This window comes from Phyllobates terribilis, unplaced genomic scaffold, assembly GCF_046119375.1.
Source record: "Phyllobates terribilis strain yellow unplaced genomic scaffold, ASM4611937v1 Scaffold_4__5_contigs__length_816908805, whole genome shotgun sequence".
Lineage (NCBI taxonomy): Eukaryota > Metazoa > Chordata > Amphibia > Anura > Dendrobatidae > Phyllobates > Phyllobates terribilis.
In genome coordinates, this window is record NW_027362764.1 from 226,232,973 (window position 1) to 226,253,320 (window position 20,348).

The 20,348-nt window shown below is 46.3% G+C and overlaps 1 protein-coding gene across 2 annotated transcripts; it reads left to right on the forward strand.

Moving 5' to 3' along the window:
* The first annotated feature begins 602 nt into the window (after positions 1-602).
* EIF1B (eukaryotic translation initiation factor 1B) lies at positions 603-17,188 on the forward strand. 2 transcript variants are annotated; one of them, XM_073678120.1, is made up of 4 exons: positions 603-862; positions 7,852-8,015; positions 8,189-8,290; positions 16,851-17,188. In XM_073678120.1, the coding sequence occupies exons 1-4, from the start codon at positions 832-834 to the stop codon at positions 16,893-16,895; spliced, it is 342 nt and encodes a 113-aa protein (XP_073534221.1). In that variant the 5' UTR covers positions 603-831; the 3' UTR covers positions 16,896-17,188. The 2 variants fall into 2 exon arrangements, 1 of the variants encoding a protein (XP_073534221.1); XR_012320071.1 differs by lacking the exons at positions 603-862; positions 7,852-8,015; positions 8,189-8,290 and adding an exon at positions 8,297-14,577.
* The last annotated feature ends 3,160 nt before the right edge of the window (positions 17,189-20,348 follow it).

Below are 20,348 nucleotides of genomic sequence, written 5' to 3' on the forward strand. Positions count from 1 at the left end.
TCTGCATCGTGGGCACTTAGCCTAAAAATACAAAGCGCAAAAATGCAACGTTTGAACATTGCCTAATTCTCCAGTGACCCATATAAGTGATAATGGAAACTCTCAACTCGTCCTGTAAAATCCAAACACTCCCTCTCACAGCTCCAATAAAAAGAAAACTAGAAAAGTGTACTAATGACATAAAACCCATCGCTATGGTAACAACTGGCAGAAAATGTGAATGTCATTTATCCCAGTGTCTGTATTGCCAATTATGCCCTCAAAAATAATAAATTACTGTTGGAATTAGACGCTGTTACACTGAAAGCTAACCACCCACTGAAGGAAAATGGCGACCAGACCGGACTACTACACCCAACAAGTCCTCAGAACACGACTGAGGTAAACAGCGGCGCCCCTCCTCCGCCCGTCACGTAGCTCACACTCGTCCCCTCCTCCTCTGAGTACAGCCGGCCGCTTCTTCCGATTAAGAGCATTGCATTCTGGGATCTGTAGTCAATTCCTGCCTCCGCCTTCCTCAAGTCCCTGTACACGTAGTCCACTAAGAACTACAATTCCCATAGTGTCACATCAGGGCGTGTACACCACGTGATCGGTGGCTAAGCAAGCAGCTAAAAGCCGCAACACGGCCATTTTGTTCTAGACTGCAAAGCGAGCTGGTTTAGGCTTTTGTAGGCCTCGTCTTCAGAGCCTTAGGCGCTACTCGTCAGTCCGTGCCCCGGCTTCCCTGCTCCTCATACAGCTCTCCACACCAGCACGCCTCCGCTCTTCATCGCCGCTCCGGCCGCCGCCAGCCTTTTCCTCTGCACTCCGTGCACGTAATAATATCGCATGTCCTCTATCCAGAACCTCAACTCTTTCGGTGAGTAGTGCGCGGCGACTGTGCAGCACTCCGGTAGGTGGCCGACCGCCCTGCAGGCCCGGGACAGAGGCTTCCGTCTCCCCACTCGGGCAGGCTCAGGCGGCGCCGTCTTCTCGGCTTCATCTCGCACTCCATCTTTGTCTCCAGTTACAAAATGGCGACATGCTGTGTCAAAGGAGGCGCCGGGACGTCGCTTCTTATCTGGGCTTTGTGATGGTAAGAGGTAGACGGGGGTTTACAGGCCGCAGAACCCCACCCTTGTCTCCTGCACAGGGGCCCGGGGAGTCCTATGTGGGGCACTCCTGTGCTGGACACTGCCAGACGTTAACGGACGGGTTGCGGGGTGTGCGGAGCCCGGGGAAGGTCCTGGGTGTATACAGTGCCCGGGGCTGATGGGCACAGGACGTACAGGCTCCCGGAATCTTGGCTTTATCATTGACAGCTGACTCGTTCTTAAGAGTTTTGTTGATCACCAGTGATCAATCGCCATGCCTTAAAGGGTTTGCCACCTACTTTATTTAAAGTAAACACTGTTGGGCATGCTGTGTTTGCACCCTTATGGTCTTAACTCCTTCACCACCTTGGGTTTTTCCGTTTTTGCATTATTTCTTTTGCTCCGTTTAACCAGAGCTATAACTTTTAGTCTTCAGTCAATATGACCCTGAGGGTTTTTTACCATGTTCACTAAATGCTAAAGCTGACCTGCCATTATGATTCTCCTGGTCATTACAAGCTTGTAGATACCAATCATGTATAGTTTTTATTAGAAGAAAATCCAAAGTTTGCAAAAAGTGACCCGTTTTCCTAGGCCCATAGCTTCTCCATCTTTCTGGGGCCGTGTGAGGGCTTATTTTTTGTGCTCCGAGCTGACTTTTATTGTTACCATTTTGAGGGGGTTAGATATAATGTGTTGATCGCCTGTTATTTCATTTTATTGCAGCCAAAATGTAATTCTGGCGTTTTGACTTTATTCTCATTGTGCCATTCACTGATTGGATTAACCCCTTTAAAGCCTGGGGCCTAATAGTATGCACCAGGCTATTACCCCCAGTTCAGTGAGGGCTCCGGAGCTGTGCCTGCAACAGCTGTGGGTGGAATCGAGATCCACCTGCAGTTGTTAACATGTTAAATGCGCTGTCAGTCTGTGACAACGGCACTTGCAGCACTGTGCCGGAAGCGCGTCACTTACCCCGGCCATCGGTGACCCGTCATGTGTTCGTGTGTCACTGATGGGTGGGCATGACAACCCTGAGGCTGCAGCAGACCCCAGTTGTTGCCATGTACTGATCGCTATGAGCGCCACCTAGTGGTCGGTGCTCATGGCAAAGGAGCATTTCTATAGACTAGAGAAGCAAAGTGTAAAAAAAAAAAAAAAAAAAAAAAAAAAAAATAAAAAAAAAAACAAACAAAAAAAAACTAATTTTCTGGCACCTGCATGCTCTGAGTTGCACTTTGTGCATGTCTAGAAGTCAGGGAGCACAGGGCCCTGTGACGTGCAGAGACGTGGGGAATAATAAGCAGTTAGGCAGGGATTGCTTGGCATCTGGGGACGCCAAGCCTGTGGGAAAAAATTGATTAAAGTGCTTTTCTCTGCTAGGGGCCATACAGGTAAGTATAGATTTACTTTTCTATACCCTGTATGGCTATAGTAGAGGTCTGATAACTCCAGTGGTGACAGATTCCCTTTAATAGCAGAGTCATGGATCCAGTGTGCGCCTTCTATCATGTATACCTGCCATTAAAGATCATGAATGTTCACTCCACTCCCATGGACGTGGAGAGAAATGACTGTTTATGCTCTTTAATAGTGGGCACATGTGACCGCCTAGCTGCTGCAGGAGCTGTGGCTACAGTGTGCACCCGCTATTAAGGAGAATGAATATTCAGTGCTCCACACTTCCATGGGCGTGGCGAGCAGTGAATATTTGTTTCCTTTAGCAGCAGGCAGTGTTGGCTGCTGCCTCCTGTGCTCCTGATGCTGCCCCCCACACAGTCCACAGCGATATAATACAGTAAAATATAGTACATTTGGACTAGAAGACACACCACCTACACTCCAAATTTTGGAGGAAAAAGCAGGGCTGTGGAGTCAGTATAAAATCGACTACAACTCCTAAAATATAGAATTGGGTACAGTAGTTCAATTCAGTTTGTGGGAAATAGATTTTCATAAGAATTTGGGAAAGTTATGAAATGTCCTATTCCTTTTCATGTAGCAGAGGTGATCAGACAAGTGCTGCTTCTAGTCTCCTATGGAGACTATAGAAGCATGCAAAATGAGAAAAAATGTTTTTAAAAAATATAAAGTTTAGATCACACACCTTTCTCCCCATTCAAAATAAAATAATTTTAAAAAAAGCTCACATATTTGGTATCGCCGTGTTCAGAATCGCCCGATCTATCAATATAAAAAAAAGAATGAATCCGATCGGTAAACGGCGTAACGAGAACAATTCTAAACACCAGAATTACTCTTTTGGTCACCGCAACATTGCAATAAAGTGCAATAACGGGCAATCAAAACATCGGATCTACCCAAAATGGTGTCAATAAAAACTTCAGCTTGGCACTCAAAAAATAAGCCTTCACCCAGCCCCAGCAACATTTGTGGTATTGCACTTTTTTGCAATTTCAACACATCTGGGATTTTTTTTCCTGTACATGATATGGTAAAACCAGTAATTTTGTTCAAAAGTACAACTCATCCCATAAAAAATAAGCCCTCACACAGCCATATTGACCAAAAAATAAAAACGTTATGGTTCTGGGAACAAGGGGAGCAAAAACGAAAATGCAAAAAAAAAACCCAGAAAATCCCAGGGTCCTTAAGGGGTTATAGGGAACCTGTCATCAGAAAAACTGTTAATATGCATGTTTGTCCTCATCAGCGTTTTGATTTCAGTCACTGGTGCTAGTTCAATCACCGCTGTAGGTGTGCAGCAACTAAGTGTCCACGGCCATGACTTACAGCCAGCCCCAATGCAGAGCCAGTGTCAGTCAGAGCTGGGGGTGCCTCAACTGCCACCACAGTGACTTAACCAGCACCAGCCCTGTGACTGAAACCAGAACACTTCTGTAATAAAGTTCATTTTATCCCCACAGCATTCAGCTAAGTTCAGGTGCTGGGCAGGTTAATGCTATTAACCTGCAGATTGACCCCATATCTACAGGTTAATAGTGTTTTTCTGGTGACAGGTTTCCTTTAATAGACAGCTGCATTCTAGCTATTGGCATCTTCTGGCTCAGCCATGCCATAGTATGATGGGCTTGGTCTGTCAGTGTATTACATGATCTGGTATATATTAATGTTGGCTGTAATGCTACTTAACCTCTTTAACCTTTTTCTGACATCACTGGATGTCATGAGCAGGATCTGAGCTTTTTCCATAAACTTGACGCCAATCCCGTTATAAAGTCTACTTTTGCCTGTAATTGCTGACTGTCTTTAGTGCTGATTGCTTCAGTCTCACCCCTTGTAAGCTTGACAAAGTTAGTGTTAGTAACAACTGGATGCTGTGGTTATCAGGGTCTTACCCTCTCCCCAAATGTGGTCAAGCTAGTCCCTTGAGGGACTGAATGTGTAGAAATGTTAAAGGGGCTGTACGTGTTCAAACTCCTTAGACCTCCACTGATCCCAAGAACTGGGGCTCTGGAAGTCCCAAGTGAATGGACCAATGGTCAGCCGTGTGCACCGCCATTCATTCTCTAGGGTGGGCCACGACAGCCAACAGCTGAAAACAGTGACACCACACACCAGTCCTCTGCCTAACATCTCACTTTCACCAGTTTTTACAGGTACCCATGAATAAAATGATGGAACAAGGAAATTGGCAACTTCCACAAAACAATTCCTTGCATAGACTGACAAATGAAGTTTTGCTGGTCACAAATAAAATGGCATTTTTTTGTTTTGCCACTAAATCTTTGTATTGCCCTACTGTTGACTTGTACATGATCATGATGCAGGTCATCTTTATCACATGGTTTTGGGGATTGCTTTTATGGTGTATAATGTGAGAATTTGCATTTTACATAATGTCACTTAAAAATTTTACTTATGGTCCAGCATATTTGGTAAAATGAATGGTATTTGAAAAATACAACTTGTACACTTAAAATAAATCCATGTAGACAGAAAAATCAGTTATGGCTCTTGAAAGAAGCAAGAAAAGCAGCACAAAATATGAAATTGGCCATGTCAGGAAGGAGTTGAAGTAAAGTTCATCAGAAAGACCTAGTGTTTGAATCCACTTTATTCATATTAAAATATAGCAGGAAGTAGGATCAGCCAACTTCAATAGGTGATTTCACAGCTGACCTGCTCATCCTCCCTTCACAAATACTTTTGCACTGGTGGTTCAGTGTACAAGATGGGGTCAGACTCTTGCTGCTAATGAACACGTGGACGTCTGATTAATTGGAAGATTGTTGTATTTAGATCACTGAGGCTGCATGCCCACGTTGCGTATTACAAGCGTATATGCTGCAGAATTTCTGCAGCGTAAACGCTTGTAAAATGCATGTATATCCGCACCCCCATGGTCCCCAATGGCATTCCGCAATGTCAATGCCCATGCTGCGGATTTTTCCGCAGCGTATATGCGGTGGTCAAAAATCCGCAGCATGTTCATTAATTTTGCGTTTCTGCATGAGGAATCAATGTGTGGATGGTACCCAAGTCTGGAGGAGAGGAGACTCTCATCCAGACCTGGGTACCAAAGAACCTGTAAAAAAAAGAATAAAATAAAGTTTATACTTATCTTCTGATGTTTTCCCTCCGTCACGCTGTTGTGTGAAGGACCTGCCACGTCATTGAGTCATGTGACCATCACATGACTCAATGACATCACTGAAGGTCCTGCACACAACAGCGTGAGCCGCTCAAGACTCCAGACGGGGCAGAGAATGCATCGGAAGGTGAGTATAAACTTTATTTTTTTTTATTTTTTACCATTCTGATTCATTTTTTTAACTATTACTTGGTCACACTATATAAATCCATGCCGGTTGCATGGATTTATAGTGTGAACAAGTTGTCAAGCACTTTTCCAAGTGATGCTTAAATCACTTGGAGAAGTGCTTGATAACCCGCATGCGGAAATGCATGCAAAGACTCCTCACAAACGCTTCTACCTGGCGGGAAAACTGCATGTAAAATCTGCATGCGATTTTCCTGCCAGGGAGAAGCATAAAAAATATGCTTCATTTCCTCAACGTGGGCACATAGCCTGATTCTAATTGTCTCATTGAAAAAAATCAGGGCTGTGGAGTCGGTAAGCCACTCCTGACGCCTCAATTTTCCAGATTTGGACTTCCTCATTCGTGGCTAATGTTTAAAGCGGTTGTCTGGTCAAAAACGATAAGTGTGTAGTTACTGTGTGACTGCAAACTTATGAATCCCCCACCGCCCAAGTGGGGTGCTGTGGGGATTCGTAGTTTCAGACCTGATAATGCAGGGTATGTAAGTTATACATACCCCTGGGCTGTGGCCTCATTCTCCATACACTTGTATTGAGCAAGGCTGCGCCCTCTAGTCCGGCATGCCCACTGGCCGGCCATGTCACTAGACAGGGTGCAGCCTTGGCTCTATACAAGTGTAAGGAGTGAGGCTGAGGCCACATCCACTGGCTAGGGTATGTATAATTCATACATACCGGGATCTGAAACTGGCGAATTCCTACAGAGCGCATGTGACTGCAGACTTATCGGTTTTGACCAGACAACCCCTTAAAGTGATAAGCTTACTGTAGTAAAATGGTAACATAAGGCTTTTAATCACCAATATGATACAATAATCAAGCGGTCTTCATGTTCACTCTAGCAGTTCAGAGATGAGTACAGGCATTCCTTCAGTTCCTTTTTCCTCCTACAGATCAGGAGCATCACTACTGAGAATGTACATAAAGTGCTGCAGATTCATAAAAGCTGAGATCCCTAATTGGGAATAGAACAGATATTTAATAACTTAACCAAATTCTTATGAGATTCTCTCATACTGCATTGAACTACTGTACCAAATTTGTATATTTTAGGAGTCTTGAGTAGGTCAATTTTATTATACTGACACCATCCAAATGGACTCAGACTTCAAAACACTGGAAACAATGAGTTCTATAACCACCAAAATGGTGCCAATAAACTACAGCCCCCACTGCACACAGCAAGCCTTCACACTGCTTCGTTGATGGAAAAAATACATTTTAGTTTTAAAATATGGCAACAAACGCATTTTTATTGGAAGGCCAAACAGATCTTGTATTGCCATAATCATGCAGACCTTTTAATCTTTTAACTAGTGCTATAAAAATATCAAGTTTGGTTAACAGATCTACTTACTGATCAGACCAAATGGTACACTTTTTTAAAATGTAAACTGTTTGCATTGTTAACACACATGAAAGGATAAAAAGCACCTCCAACTGTAAGGGACAACAGGAAGTTTTGAACACCTAACCTCAGCTATAAGTATAGTAAGGTATAAGGCAGTGTCAGTAACCACTAACAATCTCCCATGAATACAATATATAGAATCAGTGTTGGTGGAAGCGGAGAGAGTTTATAATGTACTCAATATCAATCCATACCTTATTGAAATAGCTGTGAGAGGTCAGTGCACAAACTGGTCCCTCCACCCCTAAGCACATTTCATGGCTAGACTTCCTCAGGGGAGATTAGGGAAGTCTAGCCATGAAATGTGCGTAGGGGTGCAGGGACCATGGTTGTGCATGGATTATGGTTTCTAGGACAGTTTTTCAATTGGTTAGTGCTGTAAAAATTGTTCCACCCCAAAAAGTTCCTTTAAAAAGGGACACTAATGCAACTTTTCCTCATGCTTTATCAACTGAATAATGGGTATGGCTCTTGGAATTGTGCTGAAAAGCAGGGATATAAATGTTTATTAGGTTAACAAATGAGATTATACTTTTTTTTTTTTTTTTTCTTAAACTGTTCCACAATTAAAAAAATTCTTTTTTTTTTTTTTTTTTCAGACCCCTTTGCTGATGCAACTAAGGGTGACGACTTACTCCCGGCAGGGACTGAAGATTATATCCATATAAGAATTCAACAACGAAACGGCAGAAAGACTCTGACCACTGTACAGGGTATTGCAGATGATTACGACAAAAAGAAACTTGTAAAAGCCTTTAAGAAGGTACATATTTTGACTATTAAACTGACTATTTTTCTAACTGCATAATAAAATGGCAATGTTTCTGAAATGTGCCTAGTAATGGTCCTGATGTGGTTCAGCAGACACTAATAAAATGCAGATTGCTATGAAATGAAGTGGCCCTTTATTACAGCCTTTTGTTCTCTACCTCGTAGAAATTTGCCTGTAATGGTACTGTGATTGAACATCCAGAGTACGGTGAAGTCATTCAACTTCAGGGTGACCAGAGGAAAAACATCTGTCAGTTTCTTATGGAGGTAAGTAGTCCTGGTTGGTATATCAAGGCCTGAGTCATTTGTACTGTTGAATCTTAAAGTTATTTGTTCATGCCCTTACAAATCAATTCATGACTTGAAACACTGCAGCAACTCCCCCCAATAAGTGTATTGCTTGCTCACATTAGTATTCAACCAGTTTAAATTTCATCCCGTCTTTTACACTTATACATTCTACCCTTACTTAAGAAAACCATTGTCTGACCACCAGGCTAGTAAACGGATAGATGTGATCATCCTGGCTGTGCCCTTCCTGTCCCTCTGTTTCCCATACTCTAAAGCAGGGGTGAGGAACCTCAGTCACACTCGGCGACGCTACAGTGATCCCGACAACGATATGACCTGGCAGGGATCGTTGCTGCGTCGCTATGTTGTCGCTGGTGAGATGTCTAACAGTCAGATCTTCCCAATGACGCAGTAACAATACGGTGACCCGAAACGACCTGTATAACTATGTTGGCTGTTGTTGGGACCCTGTCACATAGCAGCTACTCTGACGATTCGGACCTCGATGAGGGATGACTTCTCAGTTCTGAGTCGCCAATGAGGTCGTTGGTAAGGTGTCAAACACCGACTCGTGCTACCCAGCGAGACCTCAACGATCAAAAAATGGTCCAGGCCATTTCGACACGACCAGCGATCTCACAGCAAAGGCCTGGTTGCTGCTACGTGTCAAACGTAGCGGTCGCTGTTGCGTCACAAAACTTGTGACTTGGCAGCAATCTTAGTGTGACGGGGGTTTTAGAGCCAGCCCCCAGGCAAATCCCTGGAGACCGCAGTGCTTGGACCGGCAGCTGTATCTTGCCGGTAACTAGTCCATTAACTTTTCTTTCCCCATGACTGCACCATGGAGAGAGGGGATCTGCCCTTCAAGGACAGGAAACCTACAGATAAAAAGGGCGGCACCTCTCTCCCCCATCAGTTGGTTTCCTGTCCTTGACGGGACCTACAGATGAAAAATCCTGAAAAAAGAAAAGATTTTACTTACCAGGCCCGACCAGTCCGGCTCAGGCAGCGGGGGTTCCCTGCCTTGGCTGGTGCGGTGTCCTGAAGCGCCACAGCTGGGGTCAGCGGGCCTCTAGGGTGGCAGGGAGACATGAAGTAAGCACTGTCTCTTGTGGCGTCGGGCCCAGGCGGTAAGTATAGGGGTCCGGGGCTCGGGTTGAGATAGGCCTGGGCCTTCTGCAGCGCACGCCCCGCATGCTTGCTGGATAGCGATTCGGCATTTGGGCACGCGCGCGTGCTGACGCTCCCCCACGCGCGCGTGCTGGAAGTGGAGCGGCAAGTTCAAACGCGTGCGGGAAAGGTAATATGTAGGACACAGCGGTGCCCTAGCCAGAGGGGGGGGGGGCACTCCCCGCATCGGTGTTGGAGGGGGTGGGGGCAGTCACCTGCATAGCTTAAATAGCCAGGGAAGCAATGGGAAAATGCTTCCTGGCATACGTTGAAACCAGCAGCATGAGTGACCAGGAGCCCCAGGAGGTGCAGTCCCTGCGCCCCCACTCACAATCTCCATCACCTCAGAGGAAACGCACGAAAGGACCTTCCAGCGGCCCTCCGCATCAACATACTCAAGGTGACGGAGGAAGCAGTCGGTCCGGCAGGTCTTCAAGTTTGGCAAAGATTCCGGCATGGCATCAGCCTCGGCGAAAGACCCAACTACCAGAGCAGGTTCCTCTTCGAATGCGGTATTCCTCTCTTTCGTCTGGGCGGTAAGTGATCTTTGTGAAAGTTCACTTGTAACTTGGGCCCTCCCCCCTCTTTTTTTTTTTCTTCCTAGGGAAGGAAGAGCACGGGGATGTTAAAACATGGGGCCTGCGCACTTTGCGCAGCGGATCTACCCACCACATGGCAAAAGAGACTATGTAGCTCGTGCATCGAGCAACCCATCTGTGAGGAGACCCCCTAAGTTTGCTACCGAGCTCAGATCCCTGATAAAATCGCAAGTCGAAGATACCTTTAAATCCCTCCAAAAGGGGGGGGGGGGGGGGGAGCATAAAAAAAACTAGGTACCTTTCCCCAGAGTCAGAGTCTAGTAAATCAGATGATGAAGTTGCGGTATCTGAATCATCCTGTTCATCATCTGCTTCCTCATTTTCAGAGGACGGTGGTCGTAACTGTTTCCCTATAGATGGAACAGATAGCTTAATCAAAGCAGTTAGGTCCACCATGGGGTTTGTAGATCCTCATCCCAAAAAGTCCATTCAAGAGATAATGTTCAGTGGCTTAGGTCAGAAAAGAAAGAGATCCTTCCCTCTTAATGATCAGGTACACTATCTGATTAAGAGAGAATGGAAGAAACCAGAGAGGAAAGGGTTGTTGGCCCCAAAAAGGAAATACCCCTTTGAGGACCCTGTATGCTCTTTCTGGAATAAAGCGCCAAAAATTGACATGGCGATAGCAAAAGCTTCTAAAAAATATGCCCTGCCGTTTGAAGACATGGGGGTACTCAAAGACCCTATGGACAAAAAAGCGGACTCCTTTCTGAAAGGAGCCTGGGAAGCGGCAGGGGGGTTTAAAACCTGCAGTGGCAGCCACTTGTTCAGCCAGATCCTTAATGGTTTGGCTGGACCAGCTGGAATCTCCGCTAAAAGACAAGGCTTCAAGGGAGGATATTATAGGGACCATCCCTGTGATGAAAGGCGCAGCAGCTCTTCTGGCAGACGCCTCAGCCGACTCCATCAGACTGGCAGCCAGAGCAGGGAGTTTTTCAAATGCAGCTAGGTGGGCTCTGGCTCAAATGCTGGCCAGGCAACCTCCAGACAAAATCCAAACTGTGCTCCATCCCATGTGAAGGGGAATTTTTGTTCGGATCTACCCTGGATGACATCCTGGATAAAGCCGGGGATGACAAAGTGATTTCCGGTTCTCTCCGGTTCATCATTCAGGACGGGTTTTCGGAGCAAAAAATTCATGCAAAGGAGGCCCCCCAAAGATCAAGATAGGTGGGAAGATAGGAAACAGAGGAAGGCCAAGGGGTTTATGTTCAACAGGCCCCTTAGTGACAGCAACAAGCCCGCCCAATGAAACGCAGCCCCAGGTGGGGGGATGACTGCTCCATTTCCTCCCAGCCTGGGAAAAGATTTCAAATGTGGGCTGGATTTTGGGCCTGATAAAATCTGGGCTAAAACTCCAGTTCCCCTCCACTCCCTGAGGAAATTTCACAGTAACCCCTGTAAGGTCCTCAGTGGTAGTGCAGTTGGCTCTAGAACAGGAAGTCCTAGACCTAGTGGACAGAGTGGTCCTGCAGGAGGTCCCAGCTCGGGAGAAAACCAGCCCTATTCCTCAGGAGAAAACCGGACGGTACACTCAGGACTATCGTGAACCTGAAGAAATTAAACAAGTTCTTGAATATACAACCTTTCAAGATGGAGTCAATAAAAACTTGTGTGAAATTACTTTTTTCAGGCTGTTTCATGACGGTCTTAGACCTAAAGGACGCCTATCATGTCCCCATTCACAGGGACTACCAGAAATTCCTGAGGGTAGCTATACCAATAAGGGGCACAATCAGACACTTCCAGTATGTGGCTCTTCCCTTCGTGTTAGCAATAGCCCCCAGAGTCTTCACGAAAGTTGTGTCGGAAGTCATGGCTCATCTGAGGGAGAGTAACATCCTGATAGTCCCATACCTGGATGATCTACTGGTTATAGGCAACTCGTTCAGCCACTGCAAAGACCAGCTAGCAGTAGTCATGGATTCTTTGACTAGTTTGGGATGGCTTCTAAATCTAAAAAAATCCAGATTGGAGCCAGTTCAGCTACAGGAATACTTGGGTATCCTGTTAGATTCAAGGAGTCAGGAATGCCGTCTTCTGGAAGAGTCCAAAATATGATAGCCTGTGTGTCCTATGTGGGAAAGCATCCAGTTATGACACTAAGGGGACCAATGTCCCTCCTAGGTTCTATGACTGCCTGCATCCCAGGTGTCTGCTGGGCTCAGTTGCACACCAGGTTCTTACAATGGGAGATTTTGGGGGCAGAAAAATCTCTAAGAGGGCACTTAGACAGTCAACTGACCTTATCCTCAAAAACTTTACTTTCCTTAACATGGTGGACAAAGGAAGAAAATCTAGGCAGGGGCGTCCCATGGACAATACAGACACCCCAGATTCTGACAACAGATGCAAGCTCCAGGGGGTGGGGGGCTCATCTAGACGACCGAGTGGCTCAGGGGGTCTGGGCAAAAGGGGTGGAAGGTTCTTCCTCCAACATGAAAGATCTTCTGGTGGTGAAGTATGGCCTCTTGGAATTTCTAAACGTGCTAAAAGGTCACCACGTGAGTGTTCTCGGACAACCGAGTAGTGGTGGCATATCTAAATCACCAGGGGGTACCCGGTCCATCTCCCTTCAGGCGTCAAGCTCCATCCTCCACGTAGCAGAGAAGAATCTAGAGTCCTTATCAGCTCTGCACATAAAAGGGTCAATGAACGTCACGGCGGACATCCTAAGCCGGACCCAGCTGAGACAGGGCGAATGGGAACTGAACCAGCTAGTGTTCAAAAAGATCACGAGGGCTTGGGGAATCCCATGTGTAGACCTATTTGCCAACTGGAAAAACTAAAAGGTGGACACATTTTGCTCGATCGGCCCGAGGGGGAACCTAGTAGCACTAGACGCTTTCTTGATCCCATGGGACCACCAGCTAGTATATGCCTTTCCTCAGATTGTTCTCATTCCGGCAGTTCTGAGGAAGATCAGGGAAGACGAGGCAAATGCGATCCTGATCGCCCCCTTCTGGCCAAGAAGGCCTTGGTTTTCTTGGCTGAGGATCATGTCGGTCTCTGACCCCTGGGTCCTTCCGGAAGTTCCAGACCTGCTGTCTCGGGGTCCAGTACTCCACCCGCAGGTATCAAACCTGCACTTGACAGCTTGGAATTTGAGTGATAAAGGGTTTTCCCCCAATCTAATCTCTACCTTGCTGCAGAGTAGAAAACCTGTAACTACTAGGCTCTACGGGAAAACTTGGAAGAAATTCCTTTCCTTTGCAGGTACGGATATAGTGGGGGAGGCCCCCGTGTTTACCGTCCTGGAGTTCCTTCAGAGGGGGCTGGAGCTGGGGTTGGCCACGAGCACATTGAAGGTTCAGGTGGCAGCTCTGGGAGCCCTGTATAACTGCAACCTGGCAAGGGATAGATGGGTCTCCAGGTTCATCAGGGCATCTCATAGATCCAGGCCCATCCCCTCCCGGAAGGCTCCTCCGTGGGATTTAAATCTTGTTCTTTCAGCCCTGACCAGAGGCCCCTTTGAACCTCTAGGGGAAGCATCCCTAAAAATCTTATCCCTTAAAACGTCCCTTCTGGTAGCCCTCACCTCGGCTTGCTGCATTAGTGACATCCAAGCACTATCCGCAGGACCCCCCCCCTTTACGCAGATTCTAGACGACAGAGTGACACTTAGGAAGGTACGGAGGGTTGGTCCTAAGGTGGGATCCCTTTTTCACAGGTCACAGGAGGTCACCCTCCCTTCCTTCTGCGCAGCCCCAAAAAACAAGGGGGAAGAGGCCCTTCACACCTTGGACGTCAGGAGGTGCATTATGCAATATTTAGAGGCCACACGGGAGTGTAGGAAGGACAGGGCTCTTTTTGTGTGCTTCCAGGGATCTCTGAAGGGACAAAGCTTCCAAAGGAACCTTGGCAAGGTGGATAAGGGAAGCCATTTCTCTGGCTTATTCCTCAAGCGGGGAAACTGCACCAGTGGGCCTAAGTGCTCACTCGACGAGGGCAGTGGCAGCCTCCTGGGCGGAGAAGGCCGGAGCTTCAATCGAACAGATGTAGAGCGGCGACCTGGTCTTCTCCCTCCACGTTCTTTAAACACTACTGGCTGGATCTAACATAGTCTTTAGATCTTACCTTTGGCAGAAGGGTTCTGGAAGCGGTGGTCCCTCCCTAATCTTTACTGCTCTGCAATCTCTCCGTGGTGCCGTAATGGGGAAAGAGAAAGTAGTTACTTACCGGTAACAAAATTTCTTGGACCCATGACGGCACCCGTACATTCCCTCCCCTTTTTTCTTACACATGGGTGTGCACAATCGTTACTACCTGTTTAGTCGCAGGGTGTGCCTGGGGGAAAATTAAAAAAAATACATATATAATATAAATAAAAATGCCATATTTGGTGTTACTAACCTGGCGGTCCTCTCGGTGCTCTCTAAACCAACTGATGTGGGAGAGAGGTGCCGCCCTTTTTATCCGTAGGTTTCCTGTCCTTGACGGGCGGATCCCCTCTCTCCGTGGTGCAGTCATGGGTTCTGAGAAATTTCGTTACTGGTAAGTAACTACTCTTTTGCTCTGTGAGCACATGTGTTAACTACTAAACTGAGTTGCGTGCAATGAAAGATTACATCCTGACCAGTGGCAGCATCAGGATGTTCTTAGTTGGCGAGCATTTTGTACGGCCCCTGAAGTAAGGTATAGGTATCCAAATGGCCATTGGCAGAAAAGATTCCCCACCCTTGCCCTAAAGATTTATAGAAAGCGCTAAAGTAAAACTTTGCAGCCCATAGCAACCAATCATAGTGACTTTCATTTTGTATTCTCTGAAGAGAAGCTGCACTATTTCTTGCATCTGCTTTTCTACTTGTCTAGAAAAGCATTTCTGGTGGGGGAGTAATAAAGCACTTTGCTGCAGTTTTAATGGACTTTAAGCTACTGGTCAAAAAGCTCAAAGCAAATGACTCTCAATGCAGTGAGAAGTTAACTATTCTTAGCACTAATAACTTCTGGTTCATCAAATCCAGCATTGTTCATGCAATTCTTAATGAGGGGTGTTGGAGTCAAACATGCCAGATCCATTAAGAGATGCATGACTTGAGAATCCAGTGTCCAATTTGAAAAGTGTCATGCATTTCACAATGAATCTCCCATACAGGCACTGGGGTAAAATTCCTGGTGTAAGGTACACCACAGTTTGTCATTAATGAATCTAGCTGTGGTGTCACACTCCTGCTCTACCTATTTTGGGGAGCAGGGTAAAACTGGTGTAAAGATGCCAAGTTCAGGATTCTGGCAAAACTTTAATCTTTAATGCATTGCTGTGTTAATCTTTGCACTTCTTGCCCATTAGCTGATCTCTCCTGATTGCATAAACTTTTAGTTGGCCTTAAGCCATATTTTCTTTTAAATGAAATTAAGCCCACTCTTCTATTTTTGTAAAATCCCTCATTCCATTACTTTATAAGTTTTAAACAGCTAATCTTTGGTTTTTAAACAATTAATCCCTGGCTGTGCAAGTGATTTGTGCACCTTTTTAAAGCATTCCTGTCCTTTTTTACACAACCCATTGATCATGGTCTTGCTGCCCTCATCCTGCAACAATATAAATACTCCTTTGTCCACATAGCCAGTCTAATGCAGGAACTATCCTGATTCTGGTGCTCCGCAATACCTTGCCTGAGACTCTGCTCCAGCTCCCCTGTCTAATCCCTATTTCCTGTAATCTGCTAGGAAAGAATTACAATGAACAGGCAATGGACTGCATGTTATATCCAGAGGAAGATGTCTTGTGGCTCTTCTTGGTGTGATAATTTGAGAGGAAATGGATCATTTTATCAAATGATAAAAAGTCTGATGGTATTGTGATTAATGTCTGGGGCTGAAGTACCAAACAATACTCTAAATGTTCAACATGGGATCAGTGGGGTGGGTGTCTTAACACCTGTCACCCTCAGCATCAGCTGAAATGTGCTCCAGAAGCTGGAAGGTGAGAGTAATGTACAACTCTGAACACTGCAGTTTCTCCCATTCAAGTCAGGCATCTACTGATCTCATATTCCTAGTTTAAGGGTATGTGCACACGATCCAGAGCCACTGTTGGTTTGACACTTCATGCTTATGCAGTGTCAAACCTGCAGCATCCAGATGTTACAGCATAGTGAATGGTATTTCTAGAAATCCCATGTCCACAATGCGTATCTGGGCACCTGTGGATCACTGTGGAAACTGACATGCGGTGCGTCTTTCATATCTGCAGCATGTCATTTTCTCTTGTGGGTCCGGATGTGGGCTTTCCCCATAGACTACTGAGGAAAGTCCGCATGTAAAAAAAAAAGTAGCACTGTTCACTTGCCTAATGAGCAGAAGCCGTGTGACTATTCCATAGCTTTGGGGCTGCAGGCTGGTATACATTGTGGGCACATACCCTTAAGATTGAAAGTAGACATACTATCCTTCAGTTTAGTCCTAGACACCCCTTTTAGTGAAGACTGGGTCGCCAAGACTAGTGTTGTATGCCAATTTTAATGAACTTTGGAGCATCTTGTTCTACTGCAAAGAAATGTACAAGAGTCAGGGATTGGTGTAAAATTCTGTTGGAATTTCCAATTGTGATTGCATGTCAACACAACACCCCTATCTGGACAAGCTCCACGTAATTGAAAAGTGTTGCACCAGACCCAGCTAGTTCCATTAACTTCTCATAATCAGGAGTTGTGCAAATATATTTAAAGCGCTTGCATGTGAACAGTCATAAACCACTTGATGTGACTTTACTGTGCATAACACTAATTCACTTCTAAATTCTAACTTTCCTTCTGTTTTTGCAGATTGGCATTGTTAAGGAAGAACAGCTGAAGGTCCATGGTTTCTGAGATGTGAATTATATCATCATTCTTTCCTGCCAAGGCTGGCACTCTTGAAAAATGAATATTTGCAGTAGAAGGACTTTTAATATGTCTCAGCACTCAACGCTAGGTCCTTTTGTGCATGATTATCGAAAGCGTGTGAAGAGTAGGCTAGTAACACATAAAAAAATAGCTGTGAGATGGTAGACTGGAACAAAAGGTTTTAGCACATTTCCAATGGAAATGTTTTAGTGATCTGTCAACTTTTTTCCACTTGATTTGATGTTTTTGTTGTATTAAAACATGTTTGTTGCTGCCTACATTGACTTTCTCATTTTTGGTCACTGCATACAACTTACAATGGATAGCTGTCTTCCAATAAACTTCTACTAGTTGTCCATAGAGTGGAGGTGACTAGCTGGCCTCTGACTACTAGATTGCAAAGTCAATTTATAAGAGTCAATCCACCATTCATATGTGGGCATTTATAGCAGAAATGTTGAATTGCAAAAAAAAAATAAAAAATACTCTTTGGGGTTTAGCAAGTAGCAGTTTAATATACCTTTTTTTGGCCTTCAGCAGCTTCCTAGCTTCTGGTTATTCTTTTTGTGATCTCAGATCTTGGTCTGTGGCTTCATGGCCAAAAAGTCTTATTTCCCTAACGGGTGACCATACGTGTAGAGATGTGCTACATGGCAAAAATCGCACATGCTTTTACGGTAAGTGGTTCTCGGCTACAAGCCTTGTATAGGTCAAGCGCATGGTTTTGGTGTGGCAGCACTACCTGTGTATGGGCACTAGCAAGATAATGCAACATCAGAAAACAATGCTGCTATATATCGGTTGACCATGAGAGCACCACTAGAGAGGGAATCCGCCCACCAAGGGCAGGAAACCTACAGGCTTAAAAGGGGGCAGCCCTCCCTCTCGCCTCAGTTTGGTTTCCTGTCCTTGATGGAGGAAGCCAGTCGCAGGCATAAAACATGGATGGCGACGGCTGTGATCCTGATCCCCTGTCTGGGGACAGCAGCTCCAGCGTTGGCCGATGCTCGTGCTCCCCTATATGGGAGAGGCACAGCATCCTGAGGCACTGGGGGTTCTCTTTTTTTTTTTTTTTTTTTTTGTAGTGGGGCTGCGCCCCTGTCTGGGGTTGCATTCCCTTTTTCTGCCACAGCCAGGTGCGCCTCCCGTGGGAGTGTAGGCCCTGGCTGAGCCCCAAAAGTGCAGTGGGGGTCTGCATTCCAAGTGGGGGTGACAGCCCACCATCACCCTCCATAAGTATGGGGAGGGGGGTGTGAGGGCCAAGGTGATTGTGTCCCCTCGCCCTTCCCTGGGTGAACGCAGCGTGGTATATCACGAAAGCGTGGCTTACCTGTGGAAGTGCTGACAGCATGCGTACTTCCGGGTTTCGGTAAGTTGCGGCCCGATGTCACTGACTCAGCGATCATGTGCAAAAGAGCGTGAAATTCAAAAAAAGTGTGCTGAGGTGCTGCTAGAGGGGAGGAGCCAGTACCTATTTAACCTATCAGGTAACATGGCTCAGTGCTTCCCAAACCTTCATTCTTTCATTATGGAGTCTGAAGGTGGCCAGTTGCAGCAGGAGGTTGAGCAGCCGCTATCTTCACCATCTCAGCGGCTGTCTGGGGAGCCCCAAAAAACGCATCGCGCACGTGGTCCTGGTAGCCGGTCCTCAGGAAAACGGAGCTCGGGGTCTAGGTCTGGTTACCATACCTCTGGTAGAACGGACGAATCTGCAGCCTCTAGGGAAGGTCCCCCGGCCGAGAAGGGTCCTTCCTCCAATCCGGTACCAGCTGTTTTTTCTTCCTGAGCCGCCTGGGTAAGTGATCTTTGAGTAAGTTCACTTAGTAATATGGTATCCCTTCTCCCCTTCCATATTTTATAAGGGGAAGAAATGTACCGCCAAGGCAAAGCATATACAGTGTGCACTATGCAAGTCTCTTCTTCCTGACGGATACCCTAAAAAGCTATGTCAGTTGTGCATAAACCAGACACTGGCAGAAGAGTGTCCTGCTCTAGCTTCTGGTTTAAAAACCTTAGTTAAAACAGATTCACAAGGTCCTCTCCAAGAGAGTTAAAGAGAAAATGAACTCGGACTGTAAGATCCCCTTGGTCTTGGATGACCCCCTATCCTCTCCCTATGAGTCGGATTCAGATAGTGCAGACTTTTCCTCTGCTTCCTCCTCTGATAGTGGTGTGGGACAAAATTGCTTCCCCCTTGGTGAAGTGGACAGATTGATTAAAATGGTTCGGTCCACCATGGGCATCAGAGGCCAGGCAGGAGAAGTCAGTCCAGGACGTTATGTTTGGGGGGCTGGGTCAAAGGAAGAGAAGGAGTTTTCCGTTGAACGAAAAAATCCAGGGCTTAATCCTTAGCGAATGGAAAAAAACAAAGGAAGGGCACTCTACCTCCATTCTTCAAAAGGAAGTACCCCTTTGAGGAATCTGCCTCTTCCTGGGAAAAAGCCCCCAAGATTGATGTGGCCATTTCCAAAGCCTCTAAGAGTTCCTCCCTTCCGTTTGATGATATGGGAGCTCTTAAAGACCCCCTGGATAGAAAGGCTGATTCTTTCCTTAGAGGCACCTGGGAGACTTCGGTGGGAGCCCTAAAACCCGCGGTGGCAGCTACTTGTACTGCCAGGTCCCTAATCTGGCTGGACCAGCTGGTAGCCCATCTTAAAAACAATACCCCCAGGAAGGAAATCTTGGTGGACATGTCTCTTCAGGGGGCGGCAGCCTTTCTGGCGGACACATCAGCAGATTCCGTCAGATTAGCAGCAAGGTCGACCGCCATGTCTAACTCTGCCCAGAGAGCTTTGTGGCTAAAATGTTGGCTGGGGGACATTCATGCGAGGACAAGACTCTGCGCTATCCCTTGTGAAGGGGGACATCTCTTTGGGTTGGTTCTGGATGAGCTACTGGATAGAGCAAGTGACACAAAAAAGGGCTTTCCTAACTTATCTGCCCCCACGTACAAACGTCCTTTTCAGAAAAGGTTTCTACGTAATAGGCGCCAGAAGGGTCGGGATAAATGGGAAGACCATAGACCGAAAGGTAAAGGGCTCCTGTTCGGATCCTCTTCTGCTAGCCAAGGCCCCTGAAAACCGAGCCAATGACTCGCGGCCCAGGTAGGGGGGGAGGTTATTGGGCTTCTTACTTGCCTGGACAAATATCTCTTCTAATAATTGGATCCTTGGTCTGGTAGGTTCTGGCCTGAGACTCGACTTTCAGCGAGTCCCTCGTGGGAGGTTCATCCTGACCCCAAACCGGTCCTCAACACGGGAGCAGATGGCCCTACAAGTGGAGGTCCTGAATCTGGTCCATAAGGCAGTCTTAGTGGAGGTCCCGATAGCAGAGAAGGGACTGGGGTTCTACTCACCGTTGTTTTTGGTCACTAAACCTGACGGATCCTTTAGGTGTATTGTTAACCTTTAAGGCCCTGAATAAATTTTTGTTAATTCC

Excerpts from the sequence above, each read along its gene's own strand:
- EIF1B (XM_073678120.1), top strand. The coding sequence starts at position 832 with ATGTCCTCTATCCAGAACCTCAACTCTTTCG. Across the intron at positions 863-7,851 it reads CCAGAACCTCAACTCTTTCG|ACCCCTTTGCTGATGCAACT; the intron begins GTGAGTAGTGCG and ends TTTTTTTTTCAG. Across the intron at positions 8,291-16,850 it reads TCTGTCAGTTTCTTATGGAG|ATTGGCATTGTTAAGGAAGA; the intron begins GTAAGTAGTCCT and ends CTGTTTTTGCAG.